Here is a 22,636-nt window from a genome sequence, read left to right on the forward strand (position 1 = left end):
AGCTTTGTCGCTAAATACATATATTTTTTTAAAGCCTTTTTACAAAGTTAAAAAATACATAAAAATATCAAAGCAGCCCCCTGCATCCTTTAATTTTTCGGTGGAAAAAGTTTGGACACCCCTGATCTAAATAAACAAAAAGTTTGCTATCATCATACAGGACAATTAATTGTATTATTGTAATTAATCACAGTTTACAAATTAATCACGATGAATCACCATCTGTAACTACTGTATGCCTGAAATACCCTATGAAATATCACTGTATTTTATAAACTAGCGATGGTTGGGTACACAGGATATGATTCAGTCAACCCTACACGGGACAATCCTACCTTATGGGCTGCGGGTTTTCAATACACTTTGCACTGTGGGTGTGTGTGGTGTGTGCCTGTGCCCATTTCCTACACTGTACATCTCAAATGAGTGACAGTCTGCCTAAAAGCGGAAAAAAATACGAGTCATTCGGCACTGAGTATATACTGTATATCAGACAGTATAAGTGACAACAGATGCATAGCCCCACCCATCTGTGTCAGCTATGTGCATACCGGCCGGCCTCCTGGCCCCAACATCAGGTCTGGTGCTCCTGTTATTGAACACTTCACCTCCGTTAAAAGTGCATAAAAATGAAAAAAATTCTTCTGCACATCACAACGCTGCACTTCAAGTAAGGAACTTTATTAAAAGTAAAATTATTATCACCCTGTGATACTAATTATCACTCTTACTGTTGCCCTTTGTTATGTCTGAGTAGTTTTTTTTTTTGCTTTTTAAAATTTTTTTTTTTTACAGGAAGCAGCTGATTGGGTCCCATCGTTTTTGGAGCCTATTAATGAGTGCAGGTGTGCTCTGCTGGTTGTCTCCGCTCGCCACCTTCCACTCTCTGTGGTATACCTTCTTATGCAATGTGATCCACGGCCATTACGCTGCTTTGTGCTGGCTGGTGGCATAAACGTGTTTTATATTAGTGTTTAGTTCTTGGTAGTTCTGTTTTCGGTTTTGTTTTGGGATTTAGTTGACTTCAGGCCTAGCGATGAGGTAACAGGTCGATGGCCCTGTGGAGGGTTGGCCTGTTCTGATTGTTCGTTTGGGCTGGTGCAGCAGGAATGTTTATTTTTGGGCATGGTAGGGAGTTTTCATGTATTTTTTTGTTTATGTATCAATAATCTTATGTATCTTATGTATCTGACTTCCTTTCCCCGCTTCCTGTGTCCTCCTTAAATATGTTATGTTCCTCACATGTAACACACCTTTCAAAAAAGAAATACTGTAAACCAACCCACTGTTCAGTTAAAATGTTACCTAAATATTGCTTAGATAGTTTGACATTTGACACAGATTATTTTTATTTCCATTGTTTCCAAATCCAAACCCCACCAGAGGTCTGATTGTGTTCATCCTTAGGGGTTCAATGCAATGGTAAACAGAAATACTACCAGTACTATATACTGGGTTTACAACTAAAAGTTAGTAGTAATCTGTACATGCAGCATATTTAGATTCTGCTCCTACACCTTAGAAGCTCTTCCTGTGAGGTGTATTCCCACCTTTTTGTCTGACAGGCCCGACACCTGGTCGACATACTCCTCCTGGATCATGAAGGCTGCCAGGTTGGCAGTGTAGGAAGCCAAGAAGATGACAGCGAAAAAGGCCCACACGGACACCATGATCTTGCTGGTGGTACCTTTGGGATTCTGCACCGGAACAGAGTTGTTGAAAACCAGACCCCAAAGTAGCCAGATGGCCTTTCCGATAGTGAAGGAGGGACCGCCGGGCTCTGGCAAACAAAGGAGGAGAGGCATGATGGATGAAGGAAAGAATACTTGATGGATAACTGGATTCACTTCTGTGCTTTTTTGGTGACTACTTCATTTGGTACAAAAATGATGCCTTTACAAAAATAATGACTTCATCATGGATCACAGAGAAGCTCTTCTTGAGGCTTTTGTTCTGTGATAGTACATTTCCAATCTGTGTTAGCAGGTCTCTTAGATCTAGCTGTATTTGTACTATAGATTCCTCTTGTAGTGCTATTATCTCATCCCTTAAGGGGCAAGAGTGGTGGACAAGTGGTTAACACGCAGGCCGCACAGCGAGGAGACCAGGGTTGATTCCCCGCTGTGTGGAGTTTGCATGTTCTCCTTGTGCTTGACTTTTCTCCGTTTTCCTCCCACATTCCAAAAATATGCATGCTAGGTTAATTGTCCATAGGTATGAATGTGAGTGTGAATGGTTGTTTGTCTATATGTGCCCTGTGATTGGCTGGCGACCAGTCCAGTGTCCAGCCTCTCGCCCGGCTGGGATAGGCTCCAGCATGCCCTTGTGAGGATAAGCGGTATAGAAAATGGATGGATGTTGCTTAATTAATACATCTTTCACAGTGTCAATTAAAACTATTATCTTTATAAAGGCAGCATTTTGGTTACCGTGCTTACGATTGTTCATGTGTACCTAATGTTGTGTCTGTATGGTGAGTAGTGACGACCTCATTGTTAGAGACCATTCCACCCACGTGTGTGTTTGTGTGTGGAGGAATGACAAGCTCTCCACTGTAGCTATGTGGCATTCGAGAGGGCGTAAAGGAGGTGGGGGGAAGCAGTCGACGGGCACAGCAGGCTACAATTATTCCACATCTGGAGCAGGAGTGTGCTCAGGACGACAGCCTTACGTAACCTAGTGTGCACACTCAACAATGGATACACAAATAATAGGAGAGTTTCTTCTCAGAGTACTACATGGACAAATGTTACTACAAATCAAACACATATTCCCTCTGGAGTATGCTGACAAATCAGGCTATAAAAATATTTTACAGATTTGATCATGAGTGGCTGCTGCTGTTGCGCCAGGTCAATTCTATCCTGAGAGTTGGCAGAAAAAGCAAAAGTGCTGACTTTGATAGGAAAGTTGATTGAAACTGGCAGCTACCTGAGATGGTTTTTGACTCCTAGCAGGCAGCAGCACTCGTGTCTGCCAAGCATTGTACAAGTTGACAAATATTTTCAATGAACAGTAATAGATCCAATCCGGTACATTCAGCCCCTTCTTACAAGCCGAGAAAGAGGAGGAGATGGTGTAACACTGGCGTAATACTTAAGATGGGGGGGGGCGCTTTTGCTCACGCTAAGATAACTTTTCTGAAAATATACTGGTTTGCAACTCATTAAATCTAACATACCCATTTTTGATCAAGGATAAAACCTCCAAAATATGACCTCCAAAGAATTGATCTAAATCAGGGGCGTCCAAAGTGCAGTCCGGGGACAATTTGCTGGCTACAGCTGTGTTTTATTGGCCTGCGGCACATGGGGAACAAATAAAATAAAAATGAAACCAAAAAACCCAGCGAAAATAGAGCAAAAAGGCAAAATGTTAAGAGATGAAGCCAATATGGTGATACTAATAACCAATAACACAAAGCTTTGTCGCTAAATATATATAATTTTTTTAAAAATACATAAAAATATCAGGGCGGCACGGCGGCCTAGTGGTTAGTGTGCAGACCTCACAGCTAGGAGACCAGGGTTCAATTCCACCCTCGGTCATCTCTGTGTGGAGTTTGCATGTTCTCCCCGTGCATGCGTGGGTTTTCTCCGGGTACTCCGGTTTCCTCCCACATTCCAAAAACATGCTAGGTTAATTGGCGACTCCAAATTGTCCATAGGTATGAATGTGAGTGTGAATGGTTGTTTGTCTATATGTGCCCTGTGATTGGCTGGCGGCCAGTCCAGGGTGTACCCCGCCTCAGGCCCGAAGACAGCTGGGATAGGCTCCAGCACCCCCGCGACCCTCGTGAGGAAAAGCGGTAGAAAATGAATGAATGAATGAATAAAATTATCAAAGCAGCCTCCTGCATCCTTTGATTTTTCGGTGGAAAAAGTTTGGACACCCCTGATCTAAATAAACAAAAAGTTTGCTATCATCATACAGGACAATTAATTATTACTGTAATTAATCACAGTTGGCAGTATAAGTGACAATAGATGCATAGCCCCGCCCATCTGTGTCAGCTATGTGCCTATCGGCGGCTTTTGCTCACGCTAAGATAACTTTCCGATTGTGTTAAACAAGCCTTTTTATTAGAGAAGGAGCTCAAGTGACTGTCTGTGATGCTAAGAGACCCACGGTCAACTTAAGCACATTGGAGGTGATAATAAAACCAATTTCAAGGTAACTCATTGACTGGTTGAATGCCCGAGTCTGTCCTTGTGTGTGTGTGTGTGTGTGTTTGTCATCGTGTGTGCCTCTTACCTCTCCCATCTGCCAGGCAGCGATTGTAACCCACCGGGCTGAAGTACTCAAACACAAACACGGCCACGGCTGACACAATCAGCAGCATCACAAACATCATCACCCACACGTCGGCACTGAAGGGCTCTGGAACAATCAAATGGAGAGGGTATTAGGTTAGGTGTGCACATCATAATATTTATACAACACAAAAGCAAACACATTAGGTATAATGTAATGAGATGACAGCATAGCCATTTAAAAATGTTTATCATTGTGGTTGTAGTAGCGGAAAGCTGCACTGCATCATACTGAGAGCTGGTTCGAATATTTTGGTTACTTTATTGCACAACATGAAATGTGATTTTTTAATTTTTTACTTTTTTAATTTTTTAACTTTTTAATTTTATTATTTGAAAGAATATTTTTCTTTTTTCTCTCACATTTATTTTTTAATCTCACTGAAACAATACCATAACATTGATGTTTTTTATATCCATGTTAGCTTGTGATGACTGGTGTGGTGACTGTATAGTTGGAGTGGTTTCATTCTTTTTTCTTTTGTACTGGACTATGTACAATACAATGACTAGTAATGAACTGGTTGCTCTTGGCATGTAGTTGGGTGCCTCAAGCTGGGTGAGGGTGGTTGGAGGGGTTTTCATTCTTGTAGATAAGGAATAATATATGTTTTGTTGGGATGAGGTTGGAATCTGGGTGGTTAGGGGGGTGGGACTAGATAAGTCTTGACTTCATCCCATTCCCTTTCGAACATGTGTACGTTTATATATACATAGGTATTTTTATTTGTGTTGATTTATGTTTGGTTTGTTGTGCTTTGGATGATGTTTGAAATAAAGAAGGGAAAAAAAATAATATTATGATGCAGAGAAAATTAAATTAAGTTCATAATAAACATATTTAGAAGGGGTGCACGATAAATACCGGACCAAGAAATTCTGACGTCATATACGATAATTCTTAAATATTATTATAATAGCTTTGATAACCGATAATTTGAAAAAAAAAAAACGCTTCAAAGAGGGGTCTGCACGGTGGAGAGTGGATTGCATGCAGGCCACACAACCAGTGTTCAAGTGTTAGTACTACTAACACTGCTCTATTCATATTCCGACTTTATTCTCATTTAATGACTGCTGTTTTTTGTTCTATTTTTGCTGTAGTTATCTTGTAGTTTTACATAAATAAAAAACTGTAGTAGGCCGCAAATGCCCACCGGCCCACACTTTGGACACTCCTATTTTAATAATAATAATAATAATACATTTTATTCGTATAGCGCTTTTCAAAATACTCAAAGACACTTTACAGAAGAATGAAGTTGAATAAAGCAAGTAAACAGAATAGAAGACACACCAAAATACAACATTCATTGGTTAATACACAGTTAATATATTTTCTCCATCTAGTACTACTTCATCTTAATTACTTCAATGACTTTATTCTCCCCATACTTCCTGCACCTCAGACTGTGCTGTTGGGTCCTGTCCAGTTTCTATGAGTTTCTTCTTACCTAAGAAGGCAGAGGGCGACACGGTCCCATTGCTACGGGAGACCATGACGCTGATTCCTGTCTCAATGAATGGCACGGAGAAGTCAATGACCTCCGACCTCTCCTCGTTGATGGTGAGCGAGCCTACTGCCATATGAGCGTTCTTCAGCACCACCTGACACACACACACAGAGATGGCATATAGGCAGTCAGTGGATGCATTACTGTGCATGACCTCCCTAAGAGTGAGTTCCGGTACATTTAGCCTGAGGTCCTACTGCATAAAGCTATGAATAAAAATTGAAACTAGATGCAAGAGTGTGCAGGAATCTTACACTTGTAGTTTCTTCCACATTATCATAGAGAGCTTATGTGTTTGAATTAAATCATTAGCTGCTGAGGCCTGGAGTTGTATAGTAATGCATTGACGCACTACACATTAGCATAGCCTCCATGTAGATGTATCTTTTGGAAATCCTACAACCAAGCATGTATAGTAGGCAGGGAGTTATTAATTTTAAATGAGGCTGAACATCGTAACCCATTTCTGTTAAGATGATATTAATGTCACCTATTCCATGCCACAATCAATGAAGTTGCACATCACATTGATTCTTAATGGCCTGATGTGTATGCAAAACACACATTCTCTCTCTCTCTCACACACACACACACACACACACACACAGTTTCTCACATCTACTTGTTCTCTAAGCCTCTCCATCTCCCATTAGGAGCCTCAATGTGCTACACCCGAGGTCGTGTGGAGCCGATCGCTTGCTTCCCCTCAGGCCAGGTTGAGGGGGAACATGTGCTTGATGATGTGAAATAGGCAGAAGAGCAAGAGAGGGAGAGTCTCTGAGATAATATAATTAGGCCTATCGCAATTGTAAATTTCTGTGGGCGCTCTAACAAACTCTTAAGGCTGTGGTATCAACAACAAACATACATACTGGAGTCTGATTAAATAAATACTGCAGAGGGTGTGATAATTACAAGACAATGTGTGGAAGAGGGGAGACGGAGGATACTCCAGTCCATCACTTTCAATGCTCACCTCTCCGACCATGCCGTTCCATGTCCCGTTCACCTTCTTGCCGTGTTTACCATTCGTGACCAGGTAAAGGTCATACGTGAACTTGACTGTCTTGGCGATCTTTTTCAGGATGTCGATGCAAAAGCCTTTGCAGCAGCGCTTGATGTAGATGCCGGAATTGCCCGTTTGGTTGCTGACAGGTGAAATGAGGAGGGAGGGGAAATTACTAACAGCAAGATTAGTAGTTATAGTACAGGAAAAATGGCTGTTCCAAAAATAGAGGGAGGAATTACATCAATTGCCCACATTTGTAGTGTATAGTATGGGCACATGCTGGTGTTTCACTTGAGATGAGAATAAAAGAAAAAAAAAGAGGAATACGTCAAGTGGTGATTTGTCTATACGCATAATGCTCTGTTTAATAATGGTAATGTTGTTAGTAGTAATGGACAAACACATCATTGACCCGATGTTAGGATGAAACTCAGTACAGGTCGTCTTATATGCAAACATTTGCTATTTAATGTTTTGATATGAAAATGCTGTAAGTATGAAAAAATTATTTTGTTTCTCTAGTCGTCTGATATTCAGGGTCTATAGATTTACGTACATATACATGCATACCAACAGGTGCCGTCAAACGACTGACAAGAGCTTTTCTTCTCATCATTCACACACACCATGTTTGTAATGGTGTTTGCAAAATGCAAGAAAAATGAGTTAAACGGGTCACGTTGTGTTTTTTTTCATTTTATATCACCATTTTGATTTTTATATCCATGATCATTATTTATTATGGTTGTAAAAAAAATCACTCAAAAATCAATTTTATCACTGTATGGTGACATTACCTTACACTTCTTTATGTATAGTCATTCAATCATCCATTTTCTACCAGGGTCGCAGGGTGCTGGAGCCTATCCCAGCTGTTTTCAGGCGAGAGGCGGGTTACACCCTGGACTGGTCGCCAGCCAATCACAGGGCACATATAGACAAACAACCATTCACACTCACATTCATACCTATGGACAACCTGTAGTCACCAATTAACCTAGCATGTTTTTGGAATGTGGGAGGAAACCTGAGTACCCGGAGAAAACCCACGCATGCATGGGGACAACATGAAAACTCTACACAGAGATGGCCGAGGGTGGAATCAAACTCGGCTCTCCTAGCTGTGTGGCCACTTTATGTATATATTAAATAAAAATCATACCTCCTTTCGGACATGTGGAACAGTGAATTGATTTATGTGACGTATTCCATTGTAACCTGATTAAATGAAATGAAACCATTACCATTACCATTCACATCATGCCTGTGAGCCAATTATATAGAATAAAATGCTAAATAGAATACAATGTATTATGTATCGAGATTCAGCATTCATGGCCATACAAATTTGCAGATTGCAGAGTGGCCTTTTATTGTGGCCAACCTATTTTGCTGTCGAATGAACGTCTTGATGTGAGTGTGAGGTGGATGAATTATGAATGATGAATGCTAACTAACACAGAGTTAGACAGATTTGTGAACAATATTTGAGAGAGATGGGCCTTTTGTGTACATAGAACAACGTTAGGTCATTTTTTTTCAGTTCATGAAAATTGGGAGGAAAAAATAGCGTTGAGTTTATGTTTTTGTGTACATATACTATGTACATTATGTTTGATGTTGTGGATGATGATGACTAATTAAAGTAAAATTCAGAATGAAGGAATTAAGTAAGCGACAGAAACCAAGGGGGGAAGGAGGGTACACTAAAATCTTGTTTTTCAACACCGAAAGGGGGAAGAAAATGTCCTCTCACATGAGCTTGAGCTGTTTCCGACAAGGCACTGTGTTCCTCATGCAGGTACCACTCAGTGGGTCCACATCCTCCACTATGACAAAGGGCGCCTCCTCCAATGTAACGATGGACAGGTGATCCTCGTGGTCCTCTGCCGTGGTGAACAACTCGAAACGAGGCCACACGTGATACTTCATGGCTAGAGAACCTTTCTCCCACTTGCCCACCTTCAGCAGGGGAGCGTGAGGGTGAGGCCGTGTTATGGGCAGGATTTTGTGAAATGAAGAGAAGAAGAATAAAGACGATATTTACCCTGTCCCATTGTCTGTCCTTGTCGAGAAGGATGATGACCAGTTTGGGGAAAATCTGGTGCCCCTCATCGCTGAATGACAGGTTACGCCCTTCAAATGTCACATTCATGATGTACCTGTGAATTAGATTGCAATGAGAAATGTCAAGCGTGTCTGTGTGGGCCTGTATGAGAATGATTTTACAAAGCCTGCAATTTATTTGCACAGATTTCGACATGATGAACAAGCTGTGATCAACAGACGCTTCACTTGTCCAGCATGCACACTAACATCAACATCAGCAGCCTTCTCTCAAGCTGCTGAGTGCAACATGAACATCTCTCTGTTCTGGGAAATGACACCATTGAAATTCTACACCATGTTCACCTGCTAGGTTGTGTCAGTCTGTTTGAGACTGTCAAAAATAGATAAGGTTCATGGACCAAAACAGTAGAATCTGAGATCTTAACACAATAACAGTGACATAAAAGACACTAAAACCTTGTAGCCGGAGGATTTGTCACTACTATCATATCAAATGTGTTTGTGTTGGGTCTCAAAAATATCCTTCTGTCATTACTGAATACTGATATGATTGGATTTGTTCTATAAATCTGAACAGATACTGTAATTTCTGGCTTTGGAAAGTCTCGGATAAAAGTTTTACTGATAACCTTGCTTACACATGTATAACAAAAATGTTCCTCAACAAAGTGAAAATGTTTTTCCCCCAGGGGTGAGATGTCGCACTTTGATCGGCGGTCCAAACGCAATATACAGTTGTTACCGAGGCAAAGCAACAGTGAAACCAATATACTGTAGTATATACAGTACATACAGGATGAGGTGGATCAATCCCAGAATGAACACATAGATACCTGGGGCATGAATGTTAACGACGTATGCAGCAGTCGTCTCAAACCTGTGCTGAGGTTTGGTAACGTTGTGGGTGGTTGGGGGTGGGGGGTTTCAATACTCCCTTGGGTTTGTCTCTTTGAGGTAAGGGACATAGCAACATATCAATGAGACTCTGAAATGTATATTTAAACCTGGATTGTGTTGTGGAAGTCAATTGTGAGTGTAAAAAATGTGTCAAAAACAGGAGGCTGCCAAATGGCAAAAAAAAAATTGAAATTAAATTAATCAGTTTTCAAATCAATTAATAATGATTAATCACCGTTTGAAACTGCATGTGAAATATGGCAATTTTTATCGCATTTTATGTACAAAAAGCTATATAACTGGACAGGGAATGCATGTACTGACAGCTGTAGATGAACTAAAAATGTAAATTATGTCTAATAGTAGTCTCTTTAATAAGCAGAACATTTGAATCACACCTTAACCGTGCTATTATGACCAATGACGGGTGACATTTAAAGGCACCACCACGTCTTGAGTGTATGTTAGTGAGAGAATATCCACTGTTTGTCTTTGTGTTTCTGTTTATTTAGAACACACATAATAAACATGTTGCTGAGATGTACGGACTGTCCATTAATGCAACCCGCAAGCACCCACTAATAATAGAGAAGTGTTCTGATAATAGTGAAGATGTGTTTGGGAGTTGGAGATACATACATGGTGTTGGAATTGCACTGCTTTAGATTTTGTTCAGAATAAAGTTAAAAAAAAAAAAAGAGTGTCAGACTCTTGGGACATTACACTACGCCTCCATTTGTCATCATGACCGGTTTGCAATGATGTGCATGCATTAATTCATTAATTTATTTTCTACCGTTTATCCTCACAAGGGTCACAGGCGTGCTGGAGCCTATCCCAGCTGTTTTCGGGCGAGAGGCTGGGTCGCCAGCCAAATACATGGCACTTATAGACAAACAACCATTCACACCACACACATGCATTAATTATGCAAATAAAATTAATTCATAGGGGTGTTGCAAGATCTCCTCACATGAGAGAAAAGCTGTAACGCAAGATACTATAACATGTCTACTGTGGATGATATTACAATAATATAGAAGCGCACACTAAGTGCTTTTGGCACACTTTAAACCCTGCACACTTCCTGTCTTGTTGTTCCCAGCATCAGCGAATGATGTGTGGTTGTTTTTTTTTTCCCCAGCAGATTTAAAAAGCTTCTTGCTACTCCAAGCAGACTCTGTAGTAATTCTTACATTTGATCAACTAAAAGATTTGTCAGATCAACTCACGTAGCTGTTCTGACTTGTCTGCACCCTTAATCACCGGGCGGTTCTACTGACGCTCATTGCATTTGACTCAGCTCCAGCTTTCAAGCACCCCCCACCATCTCCGAATCTGTTTCATAACACACCTTCCTCATCGATAGAAGAGATCAGTGTTGGCAATTTAGCAACAGGGTCGATATATTCAGCCAATAAGGGTTCGCATTGAAATACATTTATTTAAACATAAATATATCAAAATGCACCTCAGTGAAATGTTAAAATCTGCTCTGGTCTTGTGAACCCAGTCTTGTGTCATGATTTGGGTGTATCGGCACACCCGTACTAATTAACTTGAGTCATTTACTTGAGTTTTTGTCACCATTTTCTGATTAGTCTGTAAAGGAACCCCACAAAAAGTATTTTCTAAGTATTTTCTGTATTTCAAATAGAAAAAATATACAAACTTGCATCAACACTCCCATATTTATACACAGTTTTGTCCTGCTTGATGACCTTGACAAAGGCCGTTAATTCCAAACAGCAAGCTCCCTGTGCAGGAGAGATGAACAAACATAACGCAGACTGACCATAAAAGACATGATCTATGATTTAAATGGAAAGAACACAAAGCCACTGCCCCGATGTTTGATTTCTCTCACGCTGAAAAGGGTGAGAAAGCCAACATAGCAAAGGTGAAACATGAAAAAGAGGGCAAGCGTATGAACTTCCTATAAGGACTCCTATCTGCAAAACATGTGCCTCAACAAGTGCACATCCTTGTCTTTCTCTTTCTGACGCCTCCTTCCCTCGTCCCAAACTGTGGGCTGCTGTCACCATGGAGACACTCTGCCTCTGAACACAATCCACCGGAGGAATAAATATCTTGTCCGCATACAAGGAGTAAATGTGTGTGAAAAGACACACTTCTTCAAGTGTGAAAACAAAACAAAAAAAAAAGACAATAAATCTATTAAGAAGGGAAGAAAAAAAATATGAGCAAAAAGGGGCCAAAGATTGAATCACAAGTACCGCCCACTGGAACACTGAGTGAGACGTCTAATATCACACCTCACGTATGCACGCTTTGTTGTGCCATAGATGCTACAATTTAGAAGGAGCGTAAATGTGCTCTAATGCATAAAGATCTATAAAGATCAACTTGTTGCTATATCACTGTGATGTGACGTGTAATCACAACCACGCCGCAAGGGAGGGTGGGGGGGGGGGGGGGGTTTGTACACCTCTGCATAATGTCATGTAACGTGTTGCCATGGTAGCCACAACCATAGCCGTTTTCATGCAATCAGCTGTGTTGCCATGGGAACAGTAATCTCAGCAGAGGGAGGCATATCTTTTTTTTTTTTTTCGTTGCCTGTATAAACCCGAGTGTTTACATGTTCCCCCTGCTGTCGATGCCTCGAACTCACCTCCGATAGGCACCACAAATTACTCATCAATAGAATACAAAGCCGATGCTTTAACCTTTACAAAGTAAGACTGATGCATGCTGGGACTGAGGAGCTAGATGAGTTGGTCACTGTGTTGATCATGTTCAAACCCATACTATTGATAAGGCTTTTATGAAGTGTTTGATCCCTTCTAGTGTCGGTGTTCCCATCTGACTGAGCTGGAAATAGAAATAGAAGAGGAGAAAAAGGCAACTGGGATGAGCTACTAAAAGAATCTCACGCAGCTCAATCACAAGTCACGCGCTACATTTCTGTGCGTTTCACCCACCAACTGTTCAGTGCGTGGCTGTGAGGGGAACGTGGAGCACACAAACACCACCTTAAAGCTGGCATATCTTCAGTGACTCATGTTGATTTCCATCTTTTATTGCCGAGTGATTCTAAAAAAAAAGGGATGCAAAGTCTGTCACTGCAGTGCAGGGATGTAAAAGACACATACTGTGTGTGTGTGTGTCAAGAAATAACACACACAACATACTGAATCAGGTTTGGGAGTTTGGGAATTGTGAAGAATATTGCAGCCCAGCCACAAGCGGCAAAACTAATTAAATCAGAGGTTAGAGGGGGACAACAGGTCATCACAAAGGTGCAGTGAGCAAACTGTCACACTTATCACATCATGAGTGTTCAGGTATTAAACACAGACCAGCCACATCCTTTGGTACACCGGGATCCAATATAAGAGATGCATATACAATTATGTCTTTCTAACGTTACAATCATTCATGTAATAATACCATAAATGCTCTCATTAGAACTGGGAATTAATCCAAGTAGACAATCATTGAAGAGAAGCTGTTATTTCCAGAATGTGAAAACACATTATACTCTATATGTCATGTTCTCCAAAACTACTGACTAAAAACATGACAAGGGAGCCAAAATGCATACTCACAATTTGCTTACTTTTATATATTATTTATTAAGATTGGGCATCGAGCGTCAAGCATGAATGGTACATCGATAAAGAAGAAGCCGCATCCATTTCAAACATGGCCAGTGTGCAACGACACTCAAAACTTTGGCGGAAATTCAGCCAAAAAACGAACAGTGCAGTGCTTTGTCTATTCTGCATCATAAGACACACTCCAACACGTAAACAAGATATGTGAATTGTTTTTTTCATGAGGTTTGCAAATATAAAAGTAATTCATGAACGTATACTTCTATGTGAAATACTTCAAAACATTTATGAAGCCCTTTGAGAGTTTCCTAAAAAAAACCCAAAAAATATACCGTGTATAAACGATACACCCCCCCTTACGTTTTTGGTCAAAAATCGCAAAATTCAAACTCTGGCATTTTATGCTATTTTTGGGTGCTTCTGGGGCCCCTGTTGAGTGTGTGTGAGGTTTCCACTGTGTTTTTGACCAGAAAAGTGCATTAGAAGCAAGTTGAAAAAAACTGAAAAAAACTGAAAAAAACGATACCCTTACGTTTTTTGTCAAAAATCGCAAAATTCAAACCCTGGCATTTTATGCAATTTTTGGGTGCTTCTGGGGCCCCTGTTGAGTGTGTGTGAGGTTTCCACTGTGTTTTTGGCCAGAAAAGTGCATTACAAGCAAGTTGAAAAAAACTGAAAAAACCGATACCCCCCCCCTTACGTTTTTTGTCAAAAATCACAAAATTCAAACTCTGGCATTTTATGCCATTTTTGGGTGCTTCTGGGGCCCCTGTTGAGTGTGTGTGAGGTTTCCACTGTGTTTTTGACCAGAAAAGTGTAAAAAATCACAAAAAGTTCATATAATTTAAAGAAAATTATGGAAACATTCACAGATTTCATCCATGAACATTTACACCATGACAACCTATGACTCTACGTCTGGAAAGAATCAGAATTACAGATTACAGTAATTGTAATCATAATTGGAAGTGCTCAAATTCAAATGATGCCCAACTATAATACTAATACTAAACAGGCATTAATAAGTGCAAATTAACTGAATATTCTATTGAAATAAATCCACCATCTAACCTTAGAGACGGAAGGCTCAGCTTCTACTGTATGTGAGCCTTTAACAAGAGTCCACCGGTGCAGCATTATGGTTCTATGCCCCGCAGGGGGGCAGGTGAGCAACAGACATCAAACAGCAAACCTGTGGTGTGTGCACAAGGGGGGCACTGTAACACAGACCGTCTTCTTCTTGCATTCCAAATGTAAGCCAGGCTTTAACATGGCTCCGGCGCACACCTTCCACTGCATACCTGCATCAAATATTAATTTCTTCTATTTTCAGTCAACCCACAAAATTAAAATCATTACATGTTTTTTTTTTTAAGGCAAGGCAAAAAGCCTTTTACTGAATTCCTAAAAAGCTCCACTAATGTCTACGCCACAAGAATTTTAAAAGGCTTACAACTCCACTAAGCAGTAAAAGCAGTACACATACAATATGTGATAAATGTGTACAAATGGAACAGAGGCATTATGACTAAGAGCAGTTGAAAGTGATAAATACGTGTTGACATGGGAACGCCTTGGCTGCATCTTTCAGCACATTCACTGCTGCGGGCTACATTGGTGGAGCCTAAGTACTTCATTTCCTAAACAGCTCAAGGATATTCACGGCAAATTAAATGTTTTGACCCCAATTACATATTATTCCATGTAGTCGCTTTTCCTCCTACAGATGATTTATGCAAAGGGAAATGTTACTAAATGTCATATGAAACAACAATAACTAAGCACTACTATAAAAAGAACTTCTGAATTTGCTCATAGGTGAAATCATCCTACAATACAGACATAATACACAATACAATACACATCATATTGATGCAATTTACTTAGCTCAGTCGCTCAGTTCAGAAGCAAAGCACATCTGTGTATCAGAAAATAACAGCTTCAAAATCATGTTGATAGTACACTGCCCCTCTGTCATTGCCATGGCAATCGTTATTTAAGGACACGATGTTCTGTTCAGTCGGTAAATTCACTGGCATGACTTCATCAAATGCATATTTAATATGAATTAATTTCAATCTTCAAATAATTCTTTTGCACACAACGGCAGGGAGAGCTAAGAACTAAAATATGACTTTCATTAGTATTAGTGCATTTTAGATTTTAGGGGTATCCGAACTTTTTCCACCGAGTGCCACACGTTTTAAAGAAACATCCCGAAGGCCTACATCGACAAAACATTGAGTTTATATCGTTGCATACTTACTGTGTAGCTAAACAACCAATGAATACATGTTTTATCATGCCATGTTTAAACACTCTGCCACAATTGTTTTTTCACAATTGTTACTTTTTGTGAATGAACCAAGTGCAGAAAACTTTGCATCATGAACATCATGCTTTCATCAGATGATTGGCAATTGAATGATGGGTGCAGGTCCAAAATGTGTGGACAAATTAGCCATTTAGCTACAGTATGACACGTCTCTGTAACTTTCTACACATTGCTACAAACTGAGAGGAAAGTAACTAAATATCAGCTTGTTACAGAGACACATTATGGGGCAGATGTGGTTATGGAGTCCACTTCAAGATTTCCAAACTTTAAAATGTATGACATACAGCAGAGTAACAGTTGTTTGTGATGTGTTTGGATGAAATATGCATGTTGTTGTTGTTTACTGATAGAAAACCGGTAAAACAGTCTGTAAAACAGACTCCTGATACAAAACAAATCAAAATATATGGTGACAGTTCATATAGCTAGACTCAACTAAAATATAAATGCTATAATAGAAGACCAGTTCATTCATTCTTATACCGCTTATCCTCACGAGGGTCACGGGTATGCTGGAGACTATCCCAGCTGTCTTCGGGTGAGAGGCGGGGTACACCCTGGACTGGTCGCCAGCCAATCACAGCGCACATATAGACAAACAACCATTCACACTCACATTCATACCTATGGACAATTTGGAGTCGCCAATTAACCTAGCATGTTTTTGGAATGTGGGAGGAAATTCCACTTCAAAGTCCACTTCAAAATAATCAAATAAAAATAATAATCGATAATTGAAAAAAATCAGTAAAACAGCCCATTTTGAAGTGGCCTTTTCGTGTGGCAATCATCATGTTGTATTATCATCGTCTTGATTGCCACACCTGTAAAGTGGATGGATTATTCGTAAAAGGAGAACCACTATCTTTAAGTTCAGCTCATGAAAGATCGAAGCAAAACCAAAAGTGTTTATATTTTTGTTGAATGTGCTGTGATTTTTTTTTTTGCGAATAAAATAAAACACTTTTATAAGAGTGTGGTTATTACTCTAAATAAAGTACTACATGTAAACCAAAAGTAATCACCACTATAGCGTACATTGTAGGACAAATCAATGAAACAATAAAACACACGACTTGCTCATCTAATGAGCGGATGTTGATATCAGGGCCACAAAAATGGACTGCATACTTTTAGTCTCCATCTCATGAGATTTCGTTGTGCATTCGCTAAATCAGCTACACTGAGTACATACTAATCCCTCCTCTTCAAGATGTATGTGTGTATGTATTTATAGGGGACGAAGGACGGTTGAAGAGACGCATGATCGAGCCGAACTGACTCAGCTTCATTAAAAAGAGTTTTTCTTAAAGAGATTCACAGAGACTTAAAAGGGGAAAACACAACCGGCAAACAAAAGAAGCAAAAAAGCGAGATTGACAAAGTGTGTGGGCGACGTCTAAAGTGATACTCTGACCCACTTCGGTGTTAAAAAAAAAAAAAAAAAAAGGCTATGAATGCATCACTAGGGCTCCACATACCCAAAAGCAAAATGCAATGGTTAGCTCGCTCACTAATAGACAGAGGCAGGATTTATCAGACAACCACTTTTATTGTTGTGGCCATTGAGGAATGCTATAATGCTATAATGCTGCCATGCTGCCATGCTGCCATGCTGCAGCCGCTGCCGCAGGAGAAACTGCTTTAAGAGGTGACATAAGACGAAGACTAACACGAGAGAGAAAGAAGCAGTGCACGCCTCGCATGGCCTGCAGAGAAGATTGTCTTTTAAGCTCTAAACTCACATGCAGACATGGTGGTGCACAAAGCAGCCACACTGTCTACTTCTATGACTGGAGCTCCATTGGGTGAGGTGATTTCAACCGTACACCTCCACAATATAATGAGAGCCAATTAAAGAGCTGTATCAACAACTGACTTCATATGCTTATCATTGGGAGTGTAGTTTGCAGTGGTGCATGTTGCATCATATTGAAAGCTGTTTCTGATATTTTGCTTTCTGCTGTGGATAAATGAGATCTTGGAATAGAGCACTCGATAGAACGCTGACCTCCACCAAGGTTGAACTGTTAACAAAAGTGAAAAAAAATAGACATTGGGCATCATAAGTGTGACAAGATCTCTCACTCGGAAAAAAACTGCCTTGTGATAATAATAAAAAAAAAATTGACAGGTAAATATACTTGATTTACCTTTTGAGGGGAAAGTTTGTCCAGTCAGAAATATTGCGGATGACATGGATGTTAGGTTAATTGGTGACTCCAAATTGCCCATAGGTATGAATGTGAGTGTGAATGGTTGTTTGTCTATATGTGCCCTGTGATTGGCTGGTGACCAGTCCAGGGTGTACCCCGTCTCTCACCTCCTCCCACTCACATTCATACCTGTGGACAATTTGGAATGTTTTTGGAATGTGGGCGAAAACCGGAGTACCCAGAAAACCCACACACAGGGAGAACATGCAAACTTCACACAGAGATGCCCGAGGGTGGAATCGAACTCGGGTTGATTATCTTACATTTTGTACTTTAATACCTTTGCTGCATATTTTTTTTATTTTTGTGATCCACATAAACATTTCTTGTTTTTGCAGTAGCTAACAGACATGTAAAAAATGAGTTATTGCAGTACAACATTAAGTACACTCCCATAATATCTGGCCATGACTGTACACTGTAATTAATGTGACTTCCATGGAGTTTCCATGGAGGGAAAAACTTTTTTTCAATGTATTTATTTAGCCAACACTTGTGTTAATAAATTCCGAATTAATGACAACGTAAGAGGTTTTTAAAGAAACCCATGTAAATGCATATGGAAATTATGACAATGTTAATTATCACTTACATACAGTATCTTATCTACAATACTTAGGTAGTAGTGCTCCCGCACACAGAATCACACTGTCAATAAAGCCTAATAATAATAAAAACACACCCCTTCTCCTGACCCTTCCTCACACATGTTGTCATTCATGTTTTTTGTGCGTTGTCAGGTGGGAGACGATGCTATTTTATGCTTTTAGTGTGGATATGTTTTTAGCGTGTCCATGGCTTTCTGCGTGTGTATCTAACGTGATGTGTGTGTGTTCCCCCATAAGGTCAAGCAGCCCCTAAACAAATCTGAGAGCGTGACTCACAGAGACCTCCGATCTCCGTCCATCAGTACTGACAGGATAGCATGCTAATCAGCTATGCATGCAGCCCAGTGTGGCCTGTAGCTATCTCAGGCATATGGCCTTTTGATTGTTTCTTTCTCTCGGTGTGTGTATGCGTATATGTTCTTGAAATTCCACTTTAGTTGTGTGGACATTTCTGTTTGGGCTGGTTCACACAGGAAAAATGCTACAATGAGCTCCTCGCACCCTGTGTGATCTGTGCATGTGTGTGTGTGTGTGTGTGTGTGTGTGTGTGTGTGTGTGTACAGAAGGCCATGGCATGCCCCCCTAGGGTCACTGCCAAGCTCCAAATTCTATATCTCCACTCAGCCAAATGGAGAAAAATTGAATGGCTGCTTGAAAAAACACACATCACTCGTTCAAGTCACACTCACACACATACACACACTCACACACACACACACAATGTGCACTGCAGTGGGCCTAAAGGATGATTGAGCGCTAACACAGCGTCACACAGTGCCCTGTGGGGACTGAAATATTCATGGTTGTGGTGTTATTGTTATATCAGTCCTGTTGGGGGTAGGATGCAATGACGATGTGTACTGGAACTCTGATTATTAAAAAACAAAACAAAAACAAAAACATTGTTCACATTTACAGTAATGCATCAAACTCAACATGCATAAGATTGCTCCGGGGGAGAAAGAATGTTGCATAATATTTTCACTTTCACACTTTTGCTAAATTCCAAGACGCAGAAACAAAACAAAATGAGGAAAAGTATCAAATTTAAAAAGGACATGCTTTTTGTTCCAGGATTGTATTATTTCCAAGGAGAAAATACTATTCAAATTAAGCTTGGATAGATGGATATAACTTAGTAATAGCTCGTAAAAAGTGTTTCTTTGGATATAAGGGAAAGCCACTTTTGTTTACAATTCCTAACGACACCACCATCAGGCACAAGTGGTTGGAGTTCCTGATTAGCAAAAGAAATGTATTTTACTCTGTCAACGGCATTTCACACTGGACTGTTTCATGAGCATTCATCAGTATGCAGCTGAACTGGCCAACAAACTTGCTGAAGGCTGACACCTTTCCAACGTTACTTCATGTCAAAGAATCAGAAGAGCAAGCAGTAACAGTGTCTTCAACGTATTCGAGGTAAAAGGCAAGAACATGCATAATATGCACATTATGCGTTTGTCCACGTCCATTGTGAGCAATTCTAATCTAATCAAACATCTCTCGGCACACAACACTACTCTATTCAACTGGCACTTTCATCCATACACGCCTAAACACATCATGCAGACACCACATGACCATAACAGTGTGTGTTAACACAGTAGCAAGGAGCAGGAGTGATGACAGCTGAGTGCAAAACTTGTCATGCACAAGTTTTCCGTGGTGGCACATAACCAAGGAAGTTTAAGATTAAGATATGCCTTTATTCGCCCATCAGTGGGGAAATTTGTAAATTAATAATATTAATAATATTAATAATATTAATAATATTAATAATATTAATAATATTAATAATATTAATAATATTAATAATATTAATAATATTAATAATATTAATAATATTAATAATATTAATAATATTAATAATATTAATAATATTAATAAATAAATTTATATGACCAACTTCATTACACATTTGAACCAGCAACACAAAAGCATGCTTGACTGGTGGCAGGGCTTCTTTCACTTGTGTTGCTTTTAAGGCAATAATGAGTATGTATTGAGCCTCTATGCGTATAAAAGCTGTACACCAACTAATCTACAGCACATCCAAGTTCCATTTCCACAGTATTGTACCTTGTGTAGATATGCTGCAAGAAAATCCAATCCTGAAATGCACTCATTTTTGTGAGATACCATAGGACATCAATGATAATCAATGTTAAGAGACTATGACCCGACAAGCGAAAGGTGTATGGATGACTTATTTCACTCATCCTGCAGTTTGCAGTTCAACGTGAAGAGAGAAAACATTGCTTATGAATTTGAACTGCAATGAATTATTGAACAGCAATGTTCCTGCTTTTTTGTAATGTGCCAAAAGGCAAAACAAAAAATGCTCACAGGAAGAGAACAAAGAATGCCTTTAGTCCTACAGTACAGCATTTCTGTATTTTGTCCTATTTAACACTCTCTCTTTGGGCGTGGCGTCCATGTCCATGTGTTCATTGCTGTGTTGGCCTGTGCTTAATGTAAAGGCCTTGTTGACCTGTGTCGTAGGTTTTATGATTTGATGACTTTTGGACTTCAATCCTTCTGCTATTGATCGTCTCACCATCCAAACCCATGCAGGACAACCAAATTACAGCACATTTACATTTTCATTTTCAACATAGAACCTCTAAAAATCTGTTCAAAGAATCTGGTTGACCACCATTTTTTTTTACTAAATTTCACCCGACTGAAGAAATAGTGGAAATGTGAATAATAATAAAAAAATTATAAGGCTACTCCTTTTTGGACATGTGGAACTGTGAATTGTACTAAGTGATGGATTCCATTGTAAGTTGCATGCGTCTTCAACATACTGTAAATAAAACCATTACCTGAGTATTTCCTTCGAGTGGCCGGTGCTGGTGCTCTTCTTGTCGAGTGTGCCAAGGCAGCTGGACTTCAACAAGGTGTGAGGCCCCCGGTCCAGAATCATGGTGGATGTCGCCGTAGCGATGACAGCGACTGCATCACGCACCCTGGCCTCGATATTGTAATCCCACTCATCGTACGACACAGAAATCAGCCCTGTGTGTATAAAGGGATGCAGTGTAAGGCGAGGAATAAGTTTAGTGACCACTCAAACTTATTTTGGTTTTTACCCCAGCGGGAGAGTGGCAAAAAATTCTAGGATGTCATTTCGGTACCCTGTAAAACTATTATCACAAAAAAAAACTGTACTGAACTGAACCAAAGAGTATTTTCAGTGTAAATATGTCTTTTCATCAACAGTGGTTGAAAGCTTTCTTTAAGACTGCAGAGGGAAAAAGACTGTGGTTCATCCCGCAGCTCATTTTGCTGTGCTTAACTATTGGAGCATGAGGAAGCTGTGATGTCTGCATCACTGTCTCTCACCCATAGACAAGTGCCTTTTTGGGCTTCATGGTACTTGGCTGGTTTGCATTTTATGTTCACATTTGAAATCTAGCAGAAAGAGAGGCAAATAAAGTGCAGTGTTGATTTCACAGGCATCAAAGTTTCCTATCTGGGAATGTTTGAAATTATGTATTTATGTGAAATTTTCCAACTAATAGCAAAGCAGACCCTCTCATAAGTACAGGTCATATGATCATAAGAATCATATAATGCCTGTTTGAGTCAGGCTGTCATGTAATGTAATGCAGGTGTGTGTGTACCTGTCGGGAAAACAGCAGGCACGTGGTCCGCATCTCCGGCCACCAGCGAAGGAATGATCCAGGTGAAGCCATAACCTGTTAGACCCACAGAATGAGCCACCTCAAAGATGGTGGTGGCCTCCTCCTTTGTGCAGTAGAGCAGGATGACTGGGCTCTGCAGTTTCTTTAACTGATTCTGGATCTTGGAATCGCCGTCATCCACTGACATGTCCAGTAAGAGGACTTCCTCCAGTTCCCAGCCTACAAAGCTGTTCTCGATGGTACTACGGACCTTGAAAAAAAACACAGATCCTTGTTTAGATAGTGTGTAGATGGTAAACCATGCTAACAACATCTATCATATAAACATCAAAAACATAAATGGTTAGCAAAAATGGATTTGGAAGATTTTATGCTTGCATTCCAAGTCAAGTTTTAAAACAATTTACCGTATTTTCCGGACTTTAAGTCACACTTTT

At 40.0% G+C, this 22,636-nt stretch overlaps 1 protein-coding gene across 7 annotated transcripts in view; it reads right to left on the minus strand.

The window, feature by feature from the left end:
* The window catches only part of grin2bb (glutamate receptor, ionotropic, N-methyl D-aspartate 2B, genome duplicate b), a 95,079-nt gene that overhangs the window by 12,724 nt on the left and 59,719 nt on the right, over positions 1-22,636 (minus strand). For all 7 annotated transcript variants that reach the window (XM_058069447.1, XM_058069446.1, XM_058069451.1 and 4 more), the window contains 8 exons: positions 22,179-22,449; positions 21,378-21,570; positions 8,884-8,998; positions 8,593-8,798; positions 6,804-6,975; positions 5,768-5,921; positions 4,255-4,380; positions 1,551-1,780 (listed from right to left, as the gene is read on the minus strand). In XM_058069447.1, the coding sequence (XP_057925430.1) occupies positions 1,551-1,780; positions 4,255-4,380; positions 5,768-5,921; positions 6,804-6,975; positions 8,593-8,798; positions 8,884-8,998; positions 21,378-21,570; positions 22,179-22,449 (1,467 nt within the window). The remainder of the gene's footprint in view (positions 1-1,550; positions 1,781-4,254; positions 4,381-5,767; positions 5,922-6,803; positions 6,976-8,592; positions 8,799-8,883; positions 8,999-21,377; positions 21,571-22,178; positions 22,450-22,636) is intronic.

This window comes from Doryrhamphus excisus, chromosome 1, assembly GCF_030265055.1.
Source record: "Doryrhamphus excisus isolate RoL2022-K1 chromosome 1, RoL_Dexc_1.0, whole genome shotgun sequence".
NCBI classification, from domain to species: Eukaryota; Metazoa; Chordata; class Actinopteri; order Syngnathiformes; family Syngnathidae; genus Doryrhamphus; species Doryrhamphus excisus.